The sequence below is a fragment of the Nomascus leucogenys genome, chromosome 20, assembly GCF_006542625.1.
Source record: "Nomascus leucogenys isolate Asia chromosome 20, Asia_NLE_v1, whole genome shotgun sequence".
Lineage (NCBI taxonomy): Eukaryota > Metazoa > Chordata > Mammalia > Primates > Hylobatidae > Nomascus > Nomascus leucogenys.
The window spans coordinates 80,358,518-80,384,769 of record NC_044400.1 but is presented as its reverse complement, the minus strand read 5'-3'; the positions used below and the strand labels follow the sequence as shown (position 1 = coordinate 80,384,769).

The 26,252-nt window shown below is 46.2% G+C and overlaps 1 protein-coding gene across 7 annotated transcripts in view; it reads left to right on the top strand.

The window, feature by feature from the left end:
* The window catches only part of RGS12 (regulator of G protein signaling 12), a 147,303-nt gene that overhangs the window by 83,326 nt on the left and 37,725 nt on the right, over window positions 1-26,252 (top strand). For 5 of the 7 annotated variants that reach the window (XM_030801065.1, XM_030801069.1, XM_030801067.1 and 2 more), the window contains one exon: window positions 10,082-10,103. In XM_030801065.1, coding sequence (XP_030656925.1) covers window positions 10,082-10,103 — 22 coding nt within the window. Of the gene's footprint in view, window positions 1-7,721; window positions 7,743-9,574; window positions 9,600-10,081; window positions 10,104-26,252 lie in introns of those variants that run through there. The other 2 variants (XM_030801071.1, XM_030801070.1) reach the window with 2 other exon arrangements.

Here is a 26,252-nt window from a genome sequence, read left to right as displayed (position 1 = left end):
CAGTGAGGAGGGCACCATGCTGAGGAGTGGAGAGGGAGATGGAGCAGGAGGGGACTCGGTCCCTCTGTGCAGGGGCCATCGAAGTCCTTGTGCTGCCACCCTTGGGGGAGACACGTGCCCTTCAAGACCCTGCTCACAGGCATGCACGTGCACTGTGTCCACACACGGACTTGCAGCTCAGAAGTGGGGTTCACGGACAGCACGGGCCTGGAGACATGCCACATGCTTCCCTTCCGTGTTGTTCTGTTTCATCCCATTTCATTTTTAAAAAATGCTGCTCACAGACTCCGAATTGATTTGCCGGTCCCTTGGAGGGTCATGGCTGGGTCTGAAGACCTCTGTGCCAGTGGAGCAGAGAGCAGCCCAGCATGTGGGAGTACAGTGAGCCACTAAGCCAGGGCATCCTCTCCTGAACACTCGCTCTGTGCTGCACTCAGCCCTGCCTGCCTCAGAGACCCTCCCAGATGCACCTTTCCGAGGCCTCAGCCTCTGGCTTGGATGCTGTGCTCTTCTGCATTTAGTCCAGCAAGAGATTGCCTTGAATTGTAAAGGATGAAGTTTTAAAAGATAAAGCATATATTAGGTACAAATTGGATTGTTAAATTCTTTTTTTTTTTTTTTTTTTTTGAGGCAGGGTCTCACTCTGCCACCCAGGCTGGAGTGCAGTGGTGTGATCACAGCTCACTGCAGGCTTGACTTTCTTCCAGCAGGAAGAGACTGGGTCCCTCTGTGCAGGAGCCATCAGAGTCCCAGCTACTTAGGGGGCTCAAGCGATCCTCCTGCCTCAGCCCCCTAAGTAGCTGGGGCTATAGGCGCACACCACCACACCCAGCTAATTTTTGTATTTTTTGTAGAGGCAGTGTCTCGCCATGTTGCCCAGGCTGGTCTCGAACTCCTGAGCTCAAGTGATCCTCCTTTCTAGGCCTCCTAAATTCTGGGATTACAGGCATGAGTCACCATGCCCAGCTGATTATTAAATTCTTAATTCGTTTATTTATATTTCTTCTCTTTGTATTGAAAACATCTAGTGCATTTGAGCAACTTGCAGGCCTTTGGTCCCTTTTTTTAGGAACATCATGTGGTGATTGAATAGTTTTTATGTTCAAGGTAGAAAACTTTTGTCTGTGGCTGAAAATGAAAAATTTATATTACAGTATATTACTGTAAACCAATAGAATTTGGAAATTATATGTTCTAATAATTCCTTTTGTCTAGTGTTACTAACAGAATAAACCTTAATAAAGGTTAGATTCCTCATGTGACACTATTCATATAAATAATTTAAAACTTTCAAAACATTAATTTCAAAATAAAATACCCATGGATGTGTGTGGCCCAGACAGACTTCCTGCAGAGGAGCAATTGAGTCCTTGTCAGCTGAGCCGCCATGTTCAAGAGACCCGCCGAGGAGCAGAGATTGTGCAGACTTAAGTTACATTTTAAAATACTTTGTCAGTTTCTTTAAAACAGAAATGTATTTACTTTAGTGTAAATTCCAATTCTGGAGGCGTGTTATAGAAATTTTTAGAGCTGTTTAATTATGGTATATGTTTAAATTATAAGCACCGAAAAATGCCGACTTACTGGGATCTTTTTCCACGGGTGGCTTTGTTTTTGTGGCTGTACTTTTTTTGTAAGTATAATGTGTATATATGGAAATTTGGGAAGAATCCAAGAAGTATAGGCCAATGAAAACAAGTTATTAATACAAATAGTACCGTGTATGAGAGTACACATTAGGAATGCTGTGCTTTAATTCATAAACATGTTTACAGTGGTCCACACGTGCCAGGAGATGTGGGAATGGCTACCCCTGAAGTCATGTGGAGAAATGGGATCCTCATCACACACCATACAAAAACATCAGCTCACAAATGGATTAAAGACACTTAAGACCTGAAACCAAAAAAACTCCTAGGAGAAAACACGGGGGAAAGCTCCATGACATCAGTTTCGGCAATGATTTTTTTTTGGACGTGACGCTAAAAGAACAAGCAGCAAAACTAAAAGTAAACAAGTGGAATTACATTGAAGTAAAAAGTTTCTGCACAACAAAGGAAACAACCAACAAAATGAAAAACAAACCTGTGAATGGGAGAAACTATTTGCAAACTGTATAGCCAGTAAGGGGTTAATATCCAAATACATAAGGAACTCATACAACTCAGTGGCAAAAACCAAATAACCCAATTGAAAAATGGCAAAGAGCCATAGTAGACATTTTTCCAAAGAAGTTCTACAGTTGGCCAACAGGTATATGCAGAGGTCTCAGCATCACCCATCACCAGAGAAATGCAGTCACAACAGTGACCTGTCACTGCATGCCTATAGAATGGCTGTTATCAGAAAAGCAAAAGATAACAAGTGTGGGTGAGGATAGGAGAAGAGGGAACCCTTGCACTGTTGGTGGGAATGTAAATTGTACAGCCGTTGTGGAAAACAGCATGGAGGGTCCTTGAAAAATTAAATATGGAACTACCATATGATCCACTCCTGGGTATATCTCCAGGGGAAGTAAAATCAGTCTCTCATAGTTGTGCTCCCATGTTCATGGAAGTGTTAATCACAATAGCTAAGATATGAAAACCTAAGGGATAAAGGAAATGTGCGGTGTGTGTGTGTGTGTGTGTGTGTGTGTGTGTGTGTGTTTAGAGAGAGAATGAGAATAGCATATTCTGCCTTAAAGGAACTCCTGCCATTTGCAACAGCATGCATGAAGCCAAACATGTGTGGCTTCACTTATATGTGGACTCTAAAAACATTGAATTCATGGACGCAGAGAGTAGATTGGTGCTTACCAGTGCCTGGGGTAGTGGTGGAGAGATGTTGGACACAGGATACAAACTTCCATTTATAAGATGAATAAGTTCTAGAGACCTGATGTACAGCTTGGTGGTTGTAGTTAATAATGCTGCATTTATTGTATGCTTGAAATTTGCTAAGAGAGTAAATCTTAATTTGCTAAGAGAATAGATTCTCACCACACACAAAAAAGGCAACTAAGTGAGGTGGTGGAGGTACATGTTAATTCGCTTGATTGTGATAATCATATTACAGTGTATACATATGTTAAAATATCATATTGCATACATTAAATAAAAATTTAATATTACCTGTTGTATTAGTCTGTTCTCATGCTGCTATGAAGAAATACTTGAGACTGGGTAATTTTTAAAGGAAAGGGGTTTAATTGACTCACAGTTTCACGTGGCTGGGGAGGCCTCAGGGAACTTACAATCATGGTGGAAGGGGAAGCAAACGTGTTCTTCTTCATATGGCAGTAGGAGAGAGAAGTGCCAAGCAAAAGGGGGAAAGCCCCTTATAAAAGCATCAGCTGTCATGAGAACTCACTCACTATCACCAGGGGGTAACTGCCCCCATGATTCAATTACCTCCCACTGAGTCCCTCCCATGACACATGGGGATTATGGGAACTACAATTCAAGATTAGGTTTGGGTAGTGACATTGCCAAACTGCATTGTTCCACCCCGACCCCTCCAAAATCTCATATCCTCACATTTTGAAACACAATCATGCCCTTCCAACAGTCCCCCAAAGTCTTAACTCATTCTAGCATTAACTCAAAAGTCCAAGTCCAAAGTCTCATCTGAGACAAGGCAAGTCCCTTCTGTCTATGAGCCTGTAAAATCAAAAGCAAGTTAGTTACTTCCAAGATACAATGGGAGTACAGGCATTGGGTATATACCCCCATTCCAAATGGGAGAAATTGGCCATAACAAAGGGGCTACAGGCCCTATGCAAGTCCAAAATGCAATAGGGTAGTCATTAAACCAAAATGATCGCCCTTGACTCCCATGTCCCACATCCAGGGCATGCTGATGCAAGAGGTGGGCTCCCATGGCCTTGGGCATCTCTGCCTCTTTGGCTTTGCAGGGTACACCTCCCCTCCCAGCTGCTTTCACGGGCTGGCATTGAGTGTCTGCAGCTTTTCCAGGTGCATGGTGCAAGCTGTTGGTGGATCTACCATTTTGAGGTGTGGAGGAGGGTGGCCCTCTTCTCACAGCTCCACTAGGCAGCGTCCCAGTGGGGACTCTGTGTGGGGACTCTGACCCCCCATTTCCCTTTCACACTGCTCTAGCAGAGGTTCTGCATGAGGGCCCCACCCCTGCTGCAAACTTCTACTTAGACATCCAGGCATTTCCATACATCCTCTGAAATCTAGGCAGAGGTTCCCAAACCTCAATTCTTGACTTCTTTGCCCAATACCACATGTAAGCTGCCAAGGCTTGAGGCTTTCACTCTCTGAAGCAATGGCCTGAGCTCTACTTTAGCCCGTTTTATCCATGGCTGGAGCTGAAGCAGCTGGGATTCAGGGCACCATGTCCTGAGGTTGCATAGAGCAGGGAGGCCTTGGGCCCAGCCCAGGAAACAATTTTTCCCTCCTAGGCCTCCAGGGCTGTGATGAGAGGGGCTGCCCCAAAGGTCTCTGATGTGCCCTGGAGACATTTTCATCATTTTCTTAGTGATTAACATTTGGCTCCTTATTACTTATGCAAATTTATGCAGCAGGCTTGAATTTCCCCCCAGAAAATTTTTTCTTCTTTTCTGTCACATCATCAGGCTGCAAATTTTTCAAACTTTTATGTTCTGCTTCCTCTTGAACGCTTTGCTGCTTAGAAATTTCTTCTGCATGATACCCTAAATCATCTCTCTCAAGTTCAAAGTTCCACAGATATATCGGGCAGGGACAAAGTGCCATCAGTCTCTTTGCTAAAGCATAGCAGGAGTGACCATTACTCCACTTCCCAACAAGTTCCTCTTCTCTGTCTGAGACCACCTCAGCCTGGACTTCGTTGTCTATATCACTGTCAGCATTTTGGTCAAAGCCATTCAACAGATCTCTAGGAAGTTCAAACTTTCACACATATTTCTGTCTTCTTCTGAGCCCTCCAAACAGTTCCAACCTCTGCCTGTTACCCAGTTCCAAAGTCACTTGTACATTTTCAGGTATCTTTATGGCAGCACCCTACTTCTGGTACCAATTTACTGTATTAGTCTGTTATCATGCTGCTATGAAGAAATACCTGAGACTGGGCAATTTATAAAGGAAATGGGTTTAATTGACTCACAGTTCCACATGGCTAGGGAGGCCTCAGGGAACTTACAATCATGGCGGAAGGGAAAGGAAACACGTCCTTCTTCACATGGTGGCAGTAGAGAGAAGTGCTGAGCAAAAGAGGGACTAACCCCTTATAAAACCATCAGATCTTGTGAGAGCTCACGGTCACAAGAACTGCATGAGGGTAACCGTTCCCATGATTCAGTTACCTCCCACTGGGTCCCTCCCACAACACGGGATTATTGGAACTATAAGATGAGATTTCAGTGGGGACACAACCAAACCATATTACCTGGACATCAAACTGTGGTCCTCCTCCAAGTTTTCATATTTTCAGAGAAATTGGTGATGACTTTTCCTGACAAGATTACTTAATTTGCAAAGAGATCATTTATAATTACCATGAATCTTACTGTTTTTGTTTAATGAGTATACCTGGGAGTGAGAGAGCTGTGCACTGTGTAAACTGAGGTCCAGCCACCTGTATGTGAAGGCCAGAGGCTTCCCTGCTAGCACCCGGCACCCCGTTGTACACCACAAAGTTTTATTTGTCAAAAAACAGTCGTAACCTCACCATTCAAGGGTTGACTGCTGTTAGCTTTGGATATTGTTCCTTTGTGGCTGGTTATATCTTTTCAGTATTTAAGAGTGTATTTTCGCAGATCTTACATTTTAAAGAAAATTTTACATATTTGTGATTATACCGTGAAATCATTTTGCATTATTTTTTCCACTTGCATTGATGACATAACTTCTAAAAGTTCTTGTCAGAGATATAATGTCCCTCTTTGAAATGAAGAAAGGAACCGCAAGGTGCCCTCTCCTTCCCTGCCCTTCCTGATGCTGAGACAAGCCCTCAGTCACTCTGCCTCCTCCTCAGCTCCACTCCTGAGCACAGGCAAGCCCAGCCGTGGCCTGGAAGTGACACTGATGATTAGTAAATCTGTGCGGAGTGCCGACTGGATGCTGTGCTGAGCCACTGTGGTGGGTGTCTTGATTCCTGTGACCACCTTGGGAGATCAACATCATGGGATCCACTGAAAAGTCTTGCTGGCTTGCATTAGCCCTGCTCACAGCACCGTTTGTAGGTGATGGTCTTCAGGAGTTCTCCACAGTCGTTTCTGAATCTCAGATCCTGAGGAGACCACCTCAGTTCTCTGCTGCTCTCTCTCACTCCTCCTTATTTTCTCTGCCCATCCCTCTGTACTGTGGTCAGTGTGATTGTTTTCAGTTCCATCTTCTAGTTCCCAAATTCCCTCTTCAACTGCCTAATCTCTGTTTAGCCTTCCTATTGAATCTTTAACTTCACCTATTGTATTTTCACTGTCAGACATTCCATATGGTTCTTTTTCCGATCTGCACTGTGCTCTTGTTCTGCTGCAGCCTTTGTTTCTCTACAGCTTCACAGATACTTATTCAACACTCGGCATTGATTGTTCCCGTGTCTGAGACTCTGCTCATTGTTGTCTCTGCTGATACCCACTCATGCTGGGCTTCTCCTTGGGTTTTTCATAGTGAACTCATATTCAAGTGGGCTCACTATCTGGAACTCCCAAGGGCCCCTGTTGGGCTGTTTTCTTTCTGGAAGGATTTGCATTAATATATGTGGCTTCCAGGAGTGTTGCACCTAGGACAACACTACTCCCCAAGGGCCATGGCCGAGCTGGATGGAGGATCTCAGGTTGTTGGGACAACCGTGCTGTGGCTGAGGCTCACCGCGGGCTACCCGGCCCTAGTGGCATTGGCATTTTCTAACTGCTTCCGCCTCTATTCCTTCCCCGTCTCTTTTCAGGGATTTCCCTTTACTCTTTTTGGAGTAGCGGTATATTAAAAAGCATGTTTGGGTGGGGCATGGAGGCTCACACCTGTAATCCTAGCACTTTGGGAGGTCAAGGTGGGAGGATTGCTTGAGGCCAGGAATTCAAGACCAGCCTGGGCAACGTAGTGAGACCCCGTCTCTACAAAAAATACACAAATTAGCTGAGCATGTTGGTGAACCCCCCGGAGCCCAGCTACTTAGGAGGCTGACATGGGAGGATTGCTCGAGCCCAGGAGGATTGAGGATGCAATGAGCCATGATTATGCCACTGTACTCTATCCTAGGTGACAGAGCGAGACTGTCAAAAAAAAAAAAAAGTATGTGTATCTTTCTACTGTCTTTAAAATAAATTTTTCCATAAATTTAAAACTGTTTGAAAAGGTAAAGTTTACTTTTAAAACAGCTCTACACTTTACCTGCATCCATGCACTGTCTTGGAGCCTCCCAGAGGCTCTGGTCTAGCCCTGCGTGCCCCCAGCCTGTGCCCATCACAGGAGCGGCGATGGCCCATGCCCACCTTCTTTGGCCTCTCGGTGGGCATCACGCGCTCCCTGGCCACCTTCTCCTTCAGTCTGTTTGGCCTCTGGGACACTCCTCTCTCCTGGTTCTCGAGTTTCAGCTAATTTGGGGGATGTAAATGCTGCGTGTGTAGAGGTTTTCTAGAGCACTTTGTTCGGCCTGCCAGATTCTAGAATTGAATTTTATTCATGAGCGTGACATGAAGTGAAACACCTCCTTCATATTTATGAAGTTTACATTTTATGATTTATCTTTCAGATCTTATTGACAGCATTTCTGATTTTGTGTATGGCCTTGTGGATTTTCTTCTCATAATCTCAAAGGTATAGTTTGCCTGTGATATTATTTATTTATTTTAAGACAGAGTCTCACTCTCTCACCCAGGCTGGAGTGCAGCGGCACTATCTTGGCTCATTGCAACCTCCACCTCCCGGGTTCAAGCGATTCTCCTGCCTTAGCCTCCCAAGTAGCTGGGATTATAGGCATCCGCCTCCATGCCGGGCTAATTTTTATATTTTAGTAGAGACGAGGTTTCATCATGTTGACCAGGCTGGTCTCGAACTCCTGACCTCAAGTGATCCACTCATCTCGGCCTCCCGAAGTGCTGGGATTACAGGCATGAGCCACTGTGCCCAGCCTGCCTGTGATATTATTTAGATTGCAACATGATCATGGATGATTTATTGTGGGCATGGAAGGAATGACAGCCTTCCAAAGTGTGTATGTCAGCACCTGTGACGTGGCTGCCCCACAGCCTCTGATAAAAACCAGTCCCTGCGGCTGAGGGCCAAGGGCCACATGTTGGCTTGAGGGGTGTGTGCTCTTTCCCCTTCCTGGCCAATGAGAGGACAGTGAAGAGGTGGATGCAGACTGCTGTGTGTTTTCACTACTGGGAAGTGGGTCAGGGTGGCAGGACCCTCCGAAGCTTGCCCCAGGTGGTCTCACACAGTGCCTGTCAGGGGGCTTACTTTGGGTGCCAGAGGACAGACTCTGCGGGGGAGGAGGATGCGCGTAGCTGGTGTAGGTCGCCGGGCCAGGGGTGGCAGTGGGCCCCGGATGCCCAGGCTGCGTCGGGGCACGGTTGCCGTTGCTGGCAGGCCGGGAGGCAGGGCTGGGGCCCTGTGCCGAGCTTGGGGTGGTCAGACAGGATGTGCAGAATTCCAGTGGGTGCGCCTCTCGTGTTAAAACTCATACAGCGCGTGTGGAGGGCCACAGTAGGGGCAGCAGCTGGAAGCCCTGGCTCCTTTTCCTTGGTCCCCTCCCCCTTGGGAGGGTCCTCTGGGTCTTCACTTGTTTGGATTTTGGCGTGGGGGGGTCTTAAAGCCCCAGTGACCTCCACTTCTCGGGAGTGGCCAGGAGGTACCAGGTTGCCCATCACGGCAGCACCTTCTCATTCGCTCCCCTGGCCCTGGCAGCCCTCGCCTTGGCAGAGAGGAGGACAGAAGCGGGTCCTTGCCAGGCCGTCTGGGAGGTCCCCGCAGGAAGGGGTTCCTGCCTAGATAGCAGCAGAGTGCCCGCCCGGGGATCAGATCAAACACTGGTTTGTCCAGCCTCTGGAGCTCCATTCTGCTCGGCCCCTCTCACTTCCTGGCATCTGTGTCCCCTGGTGAGCCCACCCCTTCTGATTCCTCTCCCTCCTGGGCTGAGTCCTGGGCTTGTCCCGCACCTGCCTGATGGCTCTGCGCCCTGGGCCCTCCTGCCAGTGCAGCGCCAGGTCGCCCTGATCAGGGTCCCGTTGGGGCTACTGTGGCTTCCTGTTCTTTTCGGCTTCCTCCTGGCTCAGCTGACTGTCTCGAGCTCTCGGCCTCCTCCTGGTCACGCTGGCCTTCCGGTACCGCCTGCCACCCCTCCTGCATAACTTGACTTGTTTGTTCTTGTGCCTGGTGCCTTTAAGCCAGCCACCCTGCTCACCTCCAGCCCCTTCCACTGTTCCAAGCCCCTTCCTCGGAGGCGTCTCCCCAGCCCTCCTGCTGGTGGCCGCTCTTGCACTGCTTGATGGTGGGCGGGCACCAGATCCGGTGCTTGGCTCTGGGCTTGACTCCTCTGCTGCCACCCCCAGTGGTCATTGCGCCTCTCTAGGCCCCGTTCCACCCCTGTGGGAGGGCAGTGATGCTGGAGAGCATGAGGGGCGGCGAGCGTGGCCCTGGGTGGCGTTGTGGCACGTGGGCACTGAGTGGACTGTTAGTGGCTGCCCCCGAGTGTGGCCCTGGGTGGTGTCACGGCACGCGGGCACTGAGCGGGCTGTTGGTGGCTGCCCCTGTGTGTGCGGCCCTGGGTGGCGTCACGGCACATGGGCACTGAGCGGGCTGTTGGTGGCCACCCCCAGTGCGTGTGTCACTTACAGGGCATGACGCTACTGAAGTTTGTGAAGTTGGTTTCATTGATGCTGTTACTAAGACTATAATGTCAGACATGTTGGGATCTGTTCCTTTCAAATGAAAAGGATGACTTCCCCTTGTTGGGTGTCACCTAGTCTGGGCGGAGTGGGAGCCGTGACTCCTGACTCATCGGGCCGTCTGGCTTTCCCGGGACACCTCCACCTGGAGAGTGCCTCTGAGAACCTCCCAGAGTCTGCCCCTTGTGTTCCTCAGATGGACTTTTCGTTTCCTGGAGTTTTGTCATGAGGCTTAATTAACTCATGTCTCTCTCTCTTTTCTTTCAGTCTGCAACTGTGTCTGATGGCGGTAAGTCACAATTTCTGATGTATATATTTTTTATTTTTCATAAAGTTTTCAAATTGTGAAAGTGTATTTGCCATTTGATGCCCTCAGGAAAGACGGGTTGTTTGCCTTTCCCTGTCTCCTTGTGGGAGGGTTCTAGGTGAGTTAATTTTGGGGGCGCTTTCTGTGACACCCAGGTGGCCTCGGCGTGTGTTTTGGAAGCTGTTTGTTAAGAGAACTGCCGTGGCCCTGAACACCAGTGTGATAGAGCGCTGTGTGTCTGAGGAGGGCACCCACCCGCCTGCCTGTGTCTGACAAGTTAAAACGTGTTTTTGCTCTTCCCTTGTTGTATAACCAGCTTTTAAACCAGCAAGTTAAGATTTCAAAGTGCTTTCTGAATTTGAGCAATTCAGGAAATTTGGGTGAGACCCAGAATTTTCTCAGGAAAAGTATAATAGATGAATTGAGAGTGTGGGATGAAGAGGAATCAAAAACTTACTTTCTGTGTTTAAAGAATTTTGTGCACAGGGATTCTTTTCATGGACTGATTAAAAAGGAAGTAGGCAGGAATGTCTTATTTCACCGAAGAGTTCTCTGGTGTCATCCTTATCATTTTGGTTCAATGATTTTAAAAAACCTCTCCAAAGTAAGGAGAGTTCCTCCGAAATATTCCTCTTTCCTTCTAACACTCATGACAGTCCGCAGGCTCTCGGGTTTCGTCGTCACCTCACGCTTTTGTCCCCACTTCTGTCCCTGAGAGCTGGAATAGGTGCGCCTGGCATCGCTGTGGGCCAGGGATGGGCTGAGGCACAGGCTGTGCCACAGAAGCTGCCCAGGGGCCGGTGGGTTTGAGGTGCCACCGTATTTGTGCATTAAAGAGAAACCAAATGTCGTTCTCTCACTTTCTGTGGTCCTGCAGCTGCTGGCCTCAGTCGTCAGCCCCTGAAAGGGCTGCTGTCCCCAGGTAGGCAGACAGAGCTCAGAGCCGTCGCGGGCCAGCCGCTGTGTGGGAGGAGGATCATATCTTGGGTTACACACGCACTGGCACCTGAAGCCGAGACCAGAGGGATCCCGACACTCGTGTGGCTGAGATGTATTTTGTAGAATAAAAGGAACTCTATTTCCTGTTTTATGTACAATGAAAATCATGTCATTTAATCAGTCTCAAGATGGAGGGAGGATAAACTTCCTTAATGAAAAGAAACAGGACCCGGAACCAAATCCAGGATAAAGTGACCGGTGTTTTGAATATTCTGTTCACGCTTTCTCTTTCTGCCGTGTTCTCACTTCTCCTTTTTGGCAGAAGACATTCATTTCTTGCAGGCAATTTATACATGAAAGATTTACCTAATATGTTTAGTTTCACCGTATATAATAAGTTTTATTTGCCTCCAAAAGATTGCTTCTGTCAGCAATAGATGCAGGAACCTCAGAGTTGTATTATGTGTCCATTTTACAGTTGTTTAAAAACCTGCACCTCCCAAGGGTGGGAAGTCTCTAGCTCCTCGCCGCGCTGGCTCTATGTGTCCCTCTGAGGAAGTGTGTCCTGGCTCCTCGCCGCACTAGCTATATGTGTCCCTCTGAGGAAGTGTGTCCTGGCCACGTGGAGATCCCCTGGCGCTAGGGCTTTCCACCCCCTGCTCCTCCTTCTCTTCCCAATGTCAGACCCTGGGGCCGCTGGGACAGGCGGCTTTCCACCCCCTGCTCCTCCTTCTCTTCCCAATGTCAGCCCCTGGGGCTGCTGGGACAGGCCCGTCCCTCCTTGGAGAGCCCCAGTCACAGAGGAGGAGACAGGAGGGAGGAGGAGACGGGAGGGAGGAGACAGTCATCAGCACACCCCGAATTTCAGGAACCTCAGTGGGCAGGCTGGTTGTGTTTATTTAGTTCCTTTTTGTGTTTTTGTTATTTTTCCATCTTCAGTTTCTTTGCTTATAAGAGTAAAAAGAACCAGTTATCTTGTTTAATGTGCACATGAGCTCTAGATCGGTGTCACCTTCTGCCGTTGTTACATGTAGGGCACCGAGGCAGAGTGAGGAGATCCATCAGCTCACAGTAGACTGCAAGTGAGGTGGCCAGACTCAGGCCTGCGGGGGAAAGCCCTGGCTGAGAGGCCCCCTCCACCCTGGCTCCCACCCACCCCCCAGCCCTGGGCCTCCACACGCCCAGCCCCATGGTCCTGGAGAGTCCCCGCTCCAGCCCTGGACCCTTCAGCGCCTGCAGTCCCTGCCGCCCGTTCTGGTGCCTCAGGCAGAAAGAGGCCCCCTCCCCCACCCCCTGCCCTCCACGGCAGTGACAGGAGCCTGGGGGTCCCAGGGAAACTCTGGCTGTGTTTCCACACAGAGATCTTTTTATAGGCCGTGGTCAGTGGGAGACTCAGTGCACTGAGGTGGGCCTGGGAACTCAGCACCCCAGTGTTTCTATGGGAAAAATGCTCCCTGAGTTCCGAGGAGGGACTGAGGAGTTGGCTTGGGGAGCAACCTGCTCAGCTGGGCTGTCTCTGCCTGGTCATCCTGTCTAGTTTTGGTGATTAATAAATCACTCACTTAGAAATATTTTGTGTTAAACGAGCCATGCCAGTGAGAGAGTTTGTGTTCATGCCACGGTTTCATTCTGTGGCACGTGTCATGCTTTTATAGCTTAGGCTCCCGCTGGAGAGTTTTAGTTTTGTGGCTTGGTTTTAAGGAAGTTGGACTATGCTATTTTGGCAATCTTTGTCAAGTTAGTATGTGTTTTTTCACTTTTTCAGAAGAAAGGGGCTGATAGTGGCCACCCGTTCATAGCCAAAGAGCGCCCTCGGGAAAAAGGGTTACAGCAGGTCTCTAGGGGCACAGCAGGGCTGTGGGTGGGGGCAGAGAGCAGATTCCAGCTGGAGAGAAGGAAGCACATTCTAGCATTATAGAGAAGCTTAGCAGGGGAATGGTCTGCCTTGTGGGAAGTTATTCAGAAGAAGTGTGAGGTCGAGCTGGAGGGAGATGGGGTGTTGTGAAGAAATGAGAAAAGGAAGACGCTTGGTTGCTCCTGGAAAAAGGAACCTCTCACCTCTCCTGGTCTGGCTCTGCATGAACCCGGCGCCACGGCCTCACAGAAGCCCGTTCTTGTGCCTTCCTCCGTTGGTCAGGCTCTGTGCCAAGAGGCCTGCCAGGGTCCCCCACCCACTGCAGCCTCCAGAGGTGGATGTTCCCGCTGTGATCACCTCACCTTCTGAAGTCGGGGCGTGGAGACTATCGGGGAGCTCCCAGAGCGCCCACCTCCTCTGTGCCAGCAGGAAAGCTGGGGAACTGTGCGGCTCTGGCTTTGGGGGACAGTGGCAGGTCCACATGACACCCCGCATACATGACCCTGCTGCTCCAGCTGCTTCACAAACACTGCGTTCTCGCCAGCCTCACCCTGGGGACCCCCGACACATACCAGTCCCGGTCCCCCATCCCCATGTCTTCCTCATGCCTTGTGCCTCCACTCTGCCCTGACCCCACTCTGTCTACTCAGCTGCCACCTACTCGTCCTCCATGCAGACCTCAGTCTTGGCCCTGTCTCTGCAGCCATCCTCCCGCTCCCTTCTCCTGAACGCTGGCGGTTGCCCCCACAGCAGCAACAGTGATCTGCCCGGCCCCTGCACTGGACCCTTCCACCAGCTCAGAGCCCCTGTCCCCCCAACCATCCTGCGTCCCACCCTGGTCTCCAGTGGTGCCTCAGGCACATGCGGTTTCCCTCTTCCCATCCTGACCACCTGCCCCCATCCTGAGAGATGGCCACTGTCAATTTCCTGCCCGTGCTAGGGGCAGCTTCCATCATTTTAATTATTCATCTGTGTTGGTGCTTTTGTCCCCCCAGCTGGTGTGACCTCCACGTGGCAGGTCAGAGTTGTCCCAGCACCCGGCACAGCGGCTGGCACGAGAACTGTCTGTTGAGTGAATGATCGGGTGTTCAGTAGACATCAGCCAGAGCGTCGGGGCGAGGCTTGGGCGGGGACAGTGGCTTTCAGTGATTTTCCTTTTAGTCGTGAAACCTTCTCAAAAAGCACACACACAAACTGAGTAGAAACAGCACAGAAGCAGAAACTCCTGTGTGACTGGTGTTGGGGGGTGGACCCACAGCCGCCGCCTCCTCCTGGGCTGCTCTGCGCGCCTGCCAGGCTCTTCCAGTGCCTTCACCTGCCGCGCGGGCCTTCGGAGCTCAGACCTGGCCATGGCCGAAGATTCCGGCTCCACCTGCAGCTCCACAGCTGACAGGCCGATCTCTTGGGGCAAGTCACTTTCTCTCTCCTAGTCTTGTGTCTTCATCTCGCCAGTCCTTGTTAGGGAACAGGCACTGAGGCCTGGGGAGCTGTCACAAATGGCTGCCTGATGGTAGAGGGTTACTGTAATTGCCGGATTAACTTGGGGGACTTTAAACTGCATTCTTCTTTAAAATATAAAATATAATTGTTGATATTTTTGGCAAATGCCAAAATTTGTATTCTAAACAATTTTGAAAGAGAAAGGGAAAAGCTTGAGAGTAGTACCATCAGTACTTATATAGAATTAGTTGATAAATTTACATTTTCTTCCTCAGAAAAACAGTGCAGCCTAATTGCACATTTTCCAAAAATGTTTGCTAAATGGCAGAAACACAATGTTAATTTGTAATGCCCTATTGTGGGAGCGGTTGTTTTAACCAGAACCCTTTACTTGATTTAATATGTCACATTCTTTTGGTTTGCTTTTGGTCTTCAAAATGATGCTCAGAATCACACAGTGAATTTATAGAGTGTGGAATACCGTATTAGCATTTGTAAACAGGAGTCAGACTGGAGATTTTCAGTTTTGGAAGTGTGGAGACTTGATTTCTGCCAGGATGCCTTCTGATGTACTTGTTTCTTCCCAATTCTACAAGATATTTGGAGAGTTTTTATTACTAATTTTTAATATCGTGAAATTATTTTTTCAAGCAAACACATTCAAAGGTTATAAAGCCACTAACTGCATTACCTGTCTTCCAGAGTTGTGTGCTAGCCAGGGGGCCTGTGCCTGAGAATTGACTCAGGGTTGGGGCGACCACAGAAGCCCTTGGTGCCTCTGCGGCTGCATCCCCTCCCCAGAGGCCATACTTGGAAGCAGGTGCCACCCCTTCCCGCACCAAGGGAGTTTCTTAGTTAGATTCTTGGGGAAAAGATAAAACAAACCAAGAACTCCTCTCATGCAACCCTAGGCGTGAGAAGCAGTGTCCACCCTGTTTGGTGGTCTGGAGGCCGCGTCAGAGAGGGCTGCCTGGGGTGTCTGGGGGCGTCAGAGAGGGCTGCCTGGGGTGTCTGGGGGCGTCAGAGAGGGCTGCCTGGGGGCGTCAGAGAGGGCTGCCTGGGGTGTCTGGGGGCGTCGGAGAGGGCTGCCTGGGTGTCTGGGGGCGTCGGAGAGGGCTGCCTGGGGTGTCTGGGGGCGTCGGAGAGGGCTGCCTGGGGTGTCTGGGGGCGTCGGAGAGGGCTGCCTGGGGTGTCTGGGGGCGTCGGAGAGGGCTGCCTGGGGTGTCTGGGGGCGTCGGAGAGGGCTGCCTGGGGTGTCTGGGGGCGTCGGAGAGGGCTGCCTGGGGTGTTTGGGGGTGTCGGAGAGGGCTGCCTGGCGTGTTTGGGGGTGTCGGAGAGGGCTGCCTGGGTGCTCCAGGGAGCTGCTCCTGCTCAGCTTCTTGGTCTGGGAGGATGTTCACCTGCGAAACTCCACCAAGCCATATTCTCACAATCTGTGCACTTTTCTGTGTATCTTAATAGTTCACTAAAATAATTAATATTATTTTAAATTTCTGGAACTTTTAACCTAAGGACTTTCAAAATCGTCTGAAAATGTTAATAGATTTGCTCTCAGGAGAATATGTATGAAGTTTGCAGAAAGAAAGCATTATGTAGATTGGATTGAAAATCGGATTGGCCAAAATGATTTAAGGAAAGGGTCTAGAAGTAGATCCTGAGTGTGGGGAGAGCTCAACGGCTTTCCTCAGGGACAGGACCTGTGCAGTTTTACGCAGTTTAGGAAGAGCCTTCCCCTACCCCCAGGCTAGATAGACTATGGGAAGCGATCCCCTCTGGGCAGACCACCTAACAGAAAGCTTTTAAGACTTTCTCCTTATTGTCGGTTTTCAGCAATTTGATTATGATGAGTCTCAGGTTGGTCTTTCTGTGTCTGCTGTGTTTGGGATTTGTTGGGGTTCAGGTATTTTTTTCATTGCTTCCCACTTTTGAGACTCTAATTATGCAAACATGTTAGGCCACCTGGTTTTCCCTTCGGATCATGGAGGCCGTTTCATGTTCAGGCTTCTGTGTCCCCTGCATGCTTGCCATTTCATTGTTTCTCTCGCTCTATCCTCCAGTTCACTGATCTGTCACTGTGGCGTCAGATATGCAGCTCATTCCTTCCTGTGATGGAATTCCTGCCGATCAGCCTGTCATCTCAGAGACTGTGTTTTCATCTTTAGCAGTTCCTTCTGTTTTTTTCACTTCTTTCTACTGATTCTCTTCACGCTTTCCTTTAAAACCCCAAAAATGTTGGCCGGGTGCAGTGGCTCATGCCTGTAATCCCAGCACTTTGGGAGGCTGAGGCGGGCAGATCAGCTGAGGTCAGGAGTTCCAGACCACCCCGGCCAACATGGTGAAACCCTGTGTCTAATAAAAATGTAAAAATACCTGGGCATGGTGGCAGATGCCTGTAATCCCAGCTACTCGGGAGGCTGAGGCAGGAGAATCTCTTGAACTCAGGAGGCAGAGGTTGTAGTGAGCTGAGATCGTGCCACTGCGCTCCAGCCTGGGGGCAGAGTGAGACTCTGTCTCAAAAACAAAACAAAACAAAACAAAAAAAAAACAAAAATGTTTGTATATTTATAAGACATGTAAAGCCCTTAGATGCCAATGCTGTCATCTCTGTCTTTCTGGGTCCCTTTATTGACTGATTTTTCTCCTGGTTATGGGTTACATTTTTCTGAGTATTCATTTGTCTGGCACTTCTTGACCGAGTGCTGAATTTTGTTGTCTTCCTTTAAAAATACAGAAGTTTGTTAAGCTGCATTTGGGGACTCCTCTAAAATCTGGAGATTCACCCAGAACTGGCCGGAACTTGGGAACCCCCTGACCCTGTGTGAGTTCTGGCAGCTGTTCCGGCTGCAGCCCCTGGCTGATCTTTGCCTGCCTCATGGGGTCTCGGCTGTGCATGCACAGCTTAGAACTCAGCCACAGATGGAGGCTCCTGTGAGGTCCCTGAGCACTTTCCCTGCTAGGTCTCTCCTGCACCTGCAGTTCCAGCCACCCTGGCCTTCCCTGATTCTGACCCATCTCCTCAGCTCTGGACAGTGGTTCTACCTGGGCCCCACCTTGTGCTGTGGTTCATGGAGTGCCTCTGGGCAGACAGCTCTGGGTGGTCACAGGGCTCACCTCATTAATTTTTTCATCAGGAATTGCAGTCTTGTGACTGTGGTCCAATTTTTGGGAACTGTTGCTTCGCATATTTTTTCTTTTCTTTTTTCTGTCTTTTCCCGCACATTCTGATGCTCTGCGTATTTTATCTACTATTCTAGTACTGTCTGGCAGGAGGGGAAGGCCTGTCCCAGGTGCTCTGCCACGGCAGATAGGGTTCTGTGATACAATTTTTTTCAACTTACTTGTGGGATGTGGTCTGTAAAGTTCAGAACAAAACTCAGGTCATGACGGCACCTTATACAAAGAGCTTCACTGATTTCCCAAAAGCTGCCTCACAACCCAGAAAGAGCAGGTTCTCCTCTCCCCAGGCCTGTCCCTGGAGCATCTGAGGCCAGCACCATGCTGGGCCTATGGGGAAATGGCTGGAATTTGGGGAGGAAGGTGCCCAGCCCAGGTTGGACTTGGCCTGGCTGGCTCCCCAGGTGAGGTGCAGAGACCAAGCCTCTGCCTGGCCCCCAGAGCACCTGTGACTGACCCTTCCTGCCGGCATCTCTCTGAACGTGGTTCCCTTCCGTGGCATTTCATCCGTCTGCTCCTTCAACACATCTTTTTTGAGACAGAGTCTGGCTCTGTCGCCCAGGCTGGAGTAGTACAGTGGCGCAATCTTGACTCACTACAACCTCTGCCTCTTGGGTTCAAGTGATTCTTGTGCCTCAGTCTCTCAAGTAGCTGGGATTGCAGATGTGCACACCACGCGTGGCTAATTTTTGTATTTTTAGTAGAGATGGTGTTTCACCATGTTGCCCAGGCTGGTCTCGAACTCCTGACCTCAGGTGATAGACCCACCTTGGCCTCCCAAAGTGCTGGGGTTACAGGTGTGAGCTACCATGCTCAGCTGAATATGTGAAATGTAAATAACAAATCTAGAAAGGAATGTAGGTAACAAATATCTAATGAGAATACTCTATTAGGAATTGCATTTTATATTCAATGATACTGATGTAGAAAGGTGGCTCTATTCTGCTCACATTTCATGACACTATTTAAACACTTAAGATGCATTTTTGTTGCACTTGTTTTTCAAGTAATGAAAACTTTTTATTGAAGAATAGCTTACATGCTGAAAAGTACATACACCATCAATAAGCAATTTGAGAGATTTTCACAGAATGAACACATATGTATTATCAGCACTCGGACCAAGAGACAGAACATTACCAGCAGCCCAAGCGCCCCTGCAGGCCCTCAGTCACCAACCCCGGAAGGGATCTCTCACCCGACGGCTGTTGCCTGTTTTCAAACTTAAAAAAAAAAAAAAAGACTGACCGGGCACAGTGGTTCACATCTGTAATCCCAGCACTTTGGGAGGCCGAGACAAGTGGATTCCTTGAGGCCAAGAGTTCAAGAGCGGCCTGGCCAATATGGCAAAACCCGGTCTCTACCAAAAATACAAAAAAAAAAAAAAAAATTAGCCAGATGTGGTAGCGCATGCCTGTAATCCCAGCTACTAGGGTAGCTGCGGCAGGAGAATCTCTTGAACCTGGGAGGTGAAGGTTGTCGTAGGCAGAGGTTGCAGTGAGCAGAGTTTGCGCCACTGCACTCCAGCCTGGGTAACAGAGTCAGAGTCCATCTAAAAAAAAAAAAAACAGACTCACGCAGTGTATGCTGTTTAGTGTCTAACTTCCTTTATTTAACATAGGATGGTGCATTTTGCTCCTGTGAGTCTATCAGGAGCTGTTTACTCTCCTTGCTGTGGACTGTCCATGGTGCAAATATGGCATCGTTCCTCCATTCTTCTCTTGATGACATCGTGTTGGTTCTGACTTTTGGCCATTACAGGTGGTGCCCTATAACATGCTTGTACAGGTCTTTTGGGTGGACATCTGCATACATTTCTGCTCTGATAGGCTGGGGGTTTGTATATATTCACCTATAGTAAATACTGCCAATTTCCAAATGATTTCTACAGTGTCCACATTGACCAGCAATATATAAGAATTCTAGGTGTTTGACATCCTCTCAACACTTTCCCTGTAGCCACGTACATAGGGCTTTAATTGTATTAATAGTTTTAGTTCTCAGTCCCCTGATGACTATGAATTGATCACCTTTTCATATGTTTTTGGCCCTTTGAATATCTTATTTTGTGAAGTGCCTGTTCAAGACTTTTGCTTGTTTTTCTGTTGGTTATCTGCCTTTCCTTATTGATTTATAGAATATTTTAAAAATATATTCTGGAAATGATTTTATGGTGGATTTATGTATAGTTTTCCCTTAGTATCTGTAGGGAATCGGTTCCGAGACCCCTTGAGGATACCAAAATCTGCAGATACTTGAGTCCCTGATATAAAATGGTGTAGCGTTTGCATATAACCTACCCACACCCTCTTGGATACTTTAAATCATTTCTAGATTACTGATAACAGCTAATACAATGTAAATAGTATGTAAACAGTTGTTATAGTATATTGTTTTTATTTGTATTTTTTGTTGTATTGTTATTTTTTATTTTTTTCCATTAATTTATTTTCCAAATATTTTCTATCCACAGTTGGTTGAATCTGTGGATGCAGAACTGTGGGTCTGGAGGGCTGGCTGTATTAGATATACCTTGTGTTTTGGATTTATGTGTTTATGATAGATTTATGTATGTAGTTAAGCCTTTCTATACCTTACCTGTTCATTCTCTTAGTGGTATCTTGTGATGACTGAAAGTTCTTAATATAATCCAGTTTATCATTTTTCCCCTTAGGATAATGCTTATGTTCTTTTAGAGCAGGCTTTGCCCTTCCCAAGACCATGAAAGTAAATCTATTTTGTTTTATCTTCAACATTTAAATCTCTGATTCATCTGGAATTGATGTTTTTGTCTATGGTGTGAGGTAGGGGTAAGATTCATTTTTTCTATGTGGTATTCAGTTGTCCCAGCTCCATGTAATGAAAAGACAGTCCTTCCCAATAACTTGAAGCAACACCTGTATCAGGTAATCATGTATTTGTGGGTCTGTTTCTGGCCTCTGTATTCTGTTCCATTGGTCTGTTTGTCTATTATTGGATCAGGACTTCATGTCGTAATTCTCGTCCCTGGCATTTGGATATCTAGTGCTATAGTCTTCATTTTGCTTGTCTTTAAGATTGCCTTGGCTATTCCTGGCCCTTGCATTTCCTTATATATTTTGGAGGCAATTTTCAAGTCACTGGCAGCTTTCCAGAGTCATCTTCACTTTCGTCCAAGCTGGTTGAGACATAGCATTTCTGGAATCTGTGTTGATGCTTTTCCTGGAAATGTTACCACAAGCCACATGCAGCCATCGACATTTGGACAATTGGGTTTTTTTTTAATTGCTGTAATTATACATATGTGATCTTCAATATGTAGTTACTCATTCTTGCTCTCAAAGTCTTGAGACCATTCCTCCCAGGAATAAATATTAAATCTGGCTTGGTTTGCCTTTTAAAAAACCATCTCTTCTGGATGAATGACCTGTATAAGTATCTAACACTAGCATTAATGGAGATAATTTCAGGCTAATGCATCACCCTCAAATAGACTCTTGTTCAAAAGAAGGTGAGGGAGCAGCCTGGGACACACAAGACCTTGCAAGGGCTTGAGAAAAAAGGGACTGGTTGCATCAGAGAAGCCAGTAGGAAGCCCCTGTGTGCCTCTGGGTGCCGAGGTGGGCTGCAGTGGGATGCCACATTGGCTACGATAGAAGAAGAAGGAGCTGTACAAGTACGTGGCTGGGCCAGAGCCCACCCTGTGGTCAGGATGGCCGAGCAGAGCTGAGACCTGAAAGATGGGTCAGGATTAACCCTCATATGAGTTTGGGAAGACAGGAAGAACCAGGAAAAAGCTGAGATGGCAGCCAGGGGGTCGTGAGGAACCCAAGAGAGAGCGGTTGTGTGTGCACATGTCCATGGGAGGAGCAGTGGAACGATGTGAGAGGGGTCCCAAGACTAACCTCAGGGTTTTGCCTCAGGCAGCTCGGAGGATGAGGGTGTTTGCAGAGATGGGGAAGACGAGGGTGGGAGGAGCAGACAGGGGGACGATAACCAAGAATTCTGCTTTGGACATGGGGTTTTTGAGATGTTTATTCAAAATCTATTGGAGATATTGTGTAGACAGTTGGATAAATGAGTACAGAATGCAGAAAAGTGGTTGGGCTTGAAAGTAGAAATTTGGGGGTCATCAGCGTTTCAATGAAACTCATTGCCTTGGTAAACTTGAGTAATTAGAGATCATGCAGAAAAGGTGAGTCTCAAACCCGTAAGACACATGGGAAACCAGAAGATGCTGAAGATGTGGTTTGAGAGGCAATAGGACACAGAAAAATTAAGAGTATGGCCTCTGGAGCCAAATTATTTAGGTTTACATCCTAATTCTGCTACTTCCTAGCTGTGGGTCTCATTTCTCTCATCTGTAAAATGGAGTAATAGTAGGACCCATTACTTACAGAGTTCTTATGGGAAGTAAATGATTTAATATATGTGAAGTACATCGGACGATACCTGGTACATAATAAGGAGTTATATAAATGACAACTGCCATTATTTGTAGTATTACTAATGTTGTTTTAATTGCATTTTCAATATAATTGACCACTGGAAGTGAATAAAATTATTTAGAGGGACTGGGTAGAGAAAATAAGCCAGGAGGTCCTGAAGAAGCTTACAAGATCAACAAGAGAAAGAGCATCAGAGGAGAAAAACTCTCCACTTAGATTGTTAAAAACCCAATTTTAAAATAAGCGATGTTAAGCCGGGCACAGTGGTGCACACCTGTAATCCTAGCTGTGGATTATAGGGAATGCTTGAGAAGCTGAGGCAGGAGGCTCACTTGAGGCCAAAAGTTTGAGACCAGCCTGGGCAGTATAGTTTGACCCCTTATGAAAACAAACAAACAATAAGTGACAAAAGTTTGAAAACAACTAAATGAGAAGATACAACAAGCAATATTAAGAAAAAAGAGAGGTGGCATAACAATATTAATATCAGACAAAGTGAAAAAGCAATAAAAAGAACAAAGACAATGTGCACCAAAAGTAGCATGAGATTTGCAAAGCAGAAGTAAATGGCATGGTATCAACATGGGTAAGTACTCCGAGGGGGGTTATTACACACCTTTTTCAGAAACTGAAGAGATCAAGCTGATAAAAAAATAGTAAGATTGCAAAGTATGTGAATGGAAAAATGAACAAATTAAATCTAACAGACACATAGAGAGCTTTGTACCCAATAGAAAATACACTTTTTTTCTAAAGTACATGGAACATTTACCAAAGTTGTGGCGTACAATATGCCACACATGCAGTTGCTACAAATTTAAAAAAATTATAGCATACAGAGAATAGCTCCTGACAGCAGTGTATTTGAATAGAAGTCAATCATAAAATGGTAACAAAAAAGAATTCATACATTTTAAAGTTTAAAACCATACTTCTAAATAATCCATGGGTCAAGGAAGAAATTAAAATGGGAATTATCCTACAATTTAGAACCATTTATGATTCATCATCACCAGTAGAATATAATCAAAGTGATTTAATGATAGCATTAAATGTATATATTAGAAAAAAAGTTTGAAAATATAGGAAATAAGTTTTCAACATAAGCAAGTAGGGAAAAAAGGAAATGCAAATTAAGGAAATGAAGATAAATGCAGAAATTATCAAAATAGAAAAAACCAAACAGTATACAACTACAAGTATGAACAAAAGTGTAATCAAGAAAAAGAGGGAGGCCGAGCACAGTGGCTTATGCCTGTAATCTCAGCATTTTGGGAGGCTGACGCAGGAGGATCACTTGAGCCCAGGAATTTGAGACCAGCCTGGGCAAAACACCATCTCTACAAAAAAAGAAAAAGAGGAAGAGGACAAAGATAACATCAAGAATGAAAAACAGGTCCTAAGTACAGTTAGAGACTAAGAAGTAACACTATAGGACAGTTCCATTAACAACTTTATACTGTACATTTGAGTAACCGGACAATCTTTAGGAAATTATAAATGATCAAAGTTGGCCTAAGAAGAAGTAGAAACTGCTTAAATAAATCAACATAGGCAAAAATGATTTGGAAGTCAAAGATCAAACCCTGCATAGGCACCATGCCCAAACCAATATACAGATGAGTATATCAGTCAGCTTAGGCTAAGTAATATTGCAATAACAAATAGCACCAAAAATCCTGGTGGGTTTAACAAAGCAGAAGTTCGTTTTTTACACGACATTACATGCCTACTGCAGTTTGGCTTTGTTTTTCTTCTAAGTGTTCTCCTCCAAAAGCCAGGCTGTTGGAGCGGTTCCTAAATGGGGCACTGCAGGCCTTGTGGCAGAGGGAAAAGACGGCAGGGCAGAATCAGGTCATGGCTCTCAGCCATACTGTTTCACATTCATTGGCCAAAGCATAACACATGGTTCGCCTGACGTCAGTACACAGGGCTTGAATGATCTTCCATAAGGAGGGGCAACAAACATTTCCAACTTAATATTGTCTTTACGCAGGGCGTAGAAGATGGGAAGCTTCTCACCTCAGTTTGCAAGACTGGCATATTCCTGATACCAATATTGGAGAAAGGTGGCACAGGAAAATTGAATTATTGGCCAGTTTCACTTATGAGTAAATACAGAAGTTTCTAAATAAAATATTAACAAATCAAATCCAGTAGCATTTTTTAATGCATCTTTGTGAAGTTTGGTTTACACAAGAAATGCAAAGATAGTTCACTATTAGGGAATTTTCCATTCATCCCACCATTGATTCAACAGTGATTTTTGGGGGGCTCTCACTTTTCTTCAAAAAACTCTTGCAGGAACTAGGGATACATTGGTGAGCAAAACAACGGATTGTGTTACATTAATAGATTAAAGGAGGAAAATCGTATTATTACCACACTGGAGGCCAAAGAAGCATCTAATAGAATTACTGATAAAAAGCACTCATTCCTTTTTTAAAAAGTTATACTTAATAGAATACATGAATGTACTCTATTAATTATTATATATTATATAATAGTCTATTAGTAATAGTATTACTTTTAGTAATACTAACTACTAACTAGTATTACTATTAGAGTTAGTATTACTAATACTAATAGTATAATATGAATAGTATTAGTAATTATAATTAGTAATACTGATTCTAATACTAATTACTAATTACTAGTAATTAGTAATACTAATTACTAATTACTAGTAATTAGTAATACTCATTAGTATTAGCAATTAGTAATATATTATAATATATATTATATATAATATAATATATATTGTAATATATAGTAATATATATAGTAATATATTATAATATATATGATAATGAATAGAAAAAGCACTCATTCCTTTTTTAAAAAGTTATACTTAAAGGCCGGGCGTGGTGGCTCACGCTTGTAATCCCAGCACTTTGGGAGGCTGAGGCGGGCGGATCACGAGGTCAGGAGATCGAGACCACGGTGAAACTCCGTCTCTACTAAAAATACAAAAAATTAGCCGGGCGTGGTGGCAGGTGCCTGTAGTCCCAGCCACTCGGAGAGGCTGAGGCAGGAGAATGGCGTGAACCTGGGAGGCGGAGCTTGCAGTGAGCTGAGATCGCGCCACTGCACTCCAGCCTGGGTGACAGAGTGAGACTCCGTCTCAAAAAAAAAAAAAAAAAAGTTATACTTAATAGAATACATATAATAATAATGTATACTATTAGTAATAGTATATATATATTAGAAGAATTCTTATTAGAGCCAGGAATAGGCAAGGATGTTCTCTATCTCAGTGACTGTTTTAACATTGTATTGAGATTCTGGCCAGTACTACATGGCAAGAAAAAAAATATTAAACTTGGGAAGAAAAAAGATAAATAATCATCATTTGCAAATAATATTATTATCTAACTATTATACAAAACTGAAAGCATAGCCCATGGCCAGGTCCAACTTTTAAACCTGGCAGAGTTCAGTGAGATCAACCCTGGCGGCTTTCCTAAGCAAAACACATGATTTCCATGGGAGCATATGTATGTTGGTAAAAATGTTTTAAAAGTTGGACAGACCAACACCAAATTAATAAGATGGATTATCTTTGGGGAGGGGGTATAGGACCAGAATTTTAGGTTATAAGCTCAATAGGGATTTTAGATTTATATTTACATTTTTTCAAGGAAGAAAATGTTTTATGAATTATGCATTATAATGTCAGTTTATATCCCTTTCAGCCTGTAGTCTCTCATTAGCTGTTATTTGTGACAAGCAATCCACTTAGTCATCCATGTTATTGGATGCCTAGGATGTGCCTTGCACTGTTTGTCACAGTGTTCCTATCATGTCAGCATAAATGCATAGTTATTATCCCAGCTTTATAGGAAAGTTAAGTAACTTGTAAGTTACTTGGTGAGGAGGGGAGTTCTCACGCTATCCCTGTGAAGTCAGAGCACGGTTTTTACTGCGGTTTTACAGGGGGGGGAGTGTCTTGCCCAGTGAGGAGGAGCAGAGCTCTGAGTCAGATCCAAACAGCGTAACTCTGGAACCACGCCGTGAACCGGCACCCTGTGGGCTAGGTAACACCAGGCTGAGGATCCATCTCCTAGAATACAGCTTGCCATAGAGCAGACATCCCATCAGCACCTGTGAATTGTGAGAAGGAGGCGGTGGCCGCATTTACCGCATGCTCACCTTAAACTTGCCCACCCGGTTTTAGGAAGAGAATGGGCAGAATGGCTGGGTCCCCCATGGAGGAGAGCCCTGCCTCAGCCTCGTCTCCTGCTGTGTAAAAATCCGGGGCTTTGTAGAGCCTCTCCACAGTCAGCAAGGAGAAGC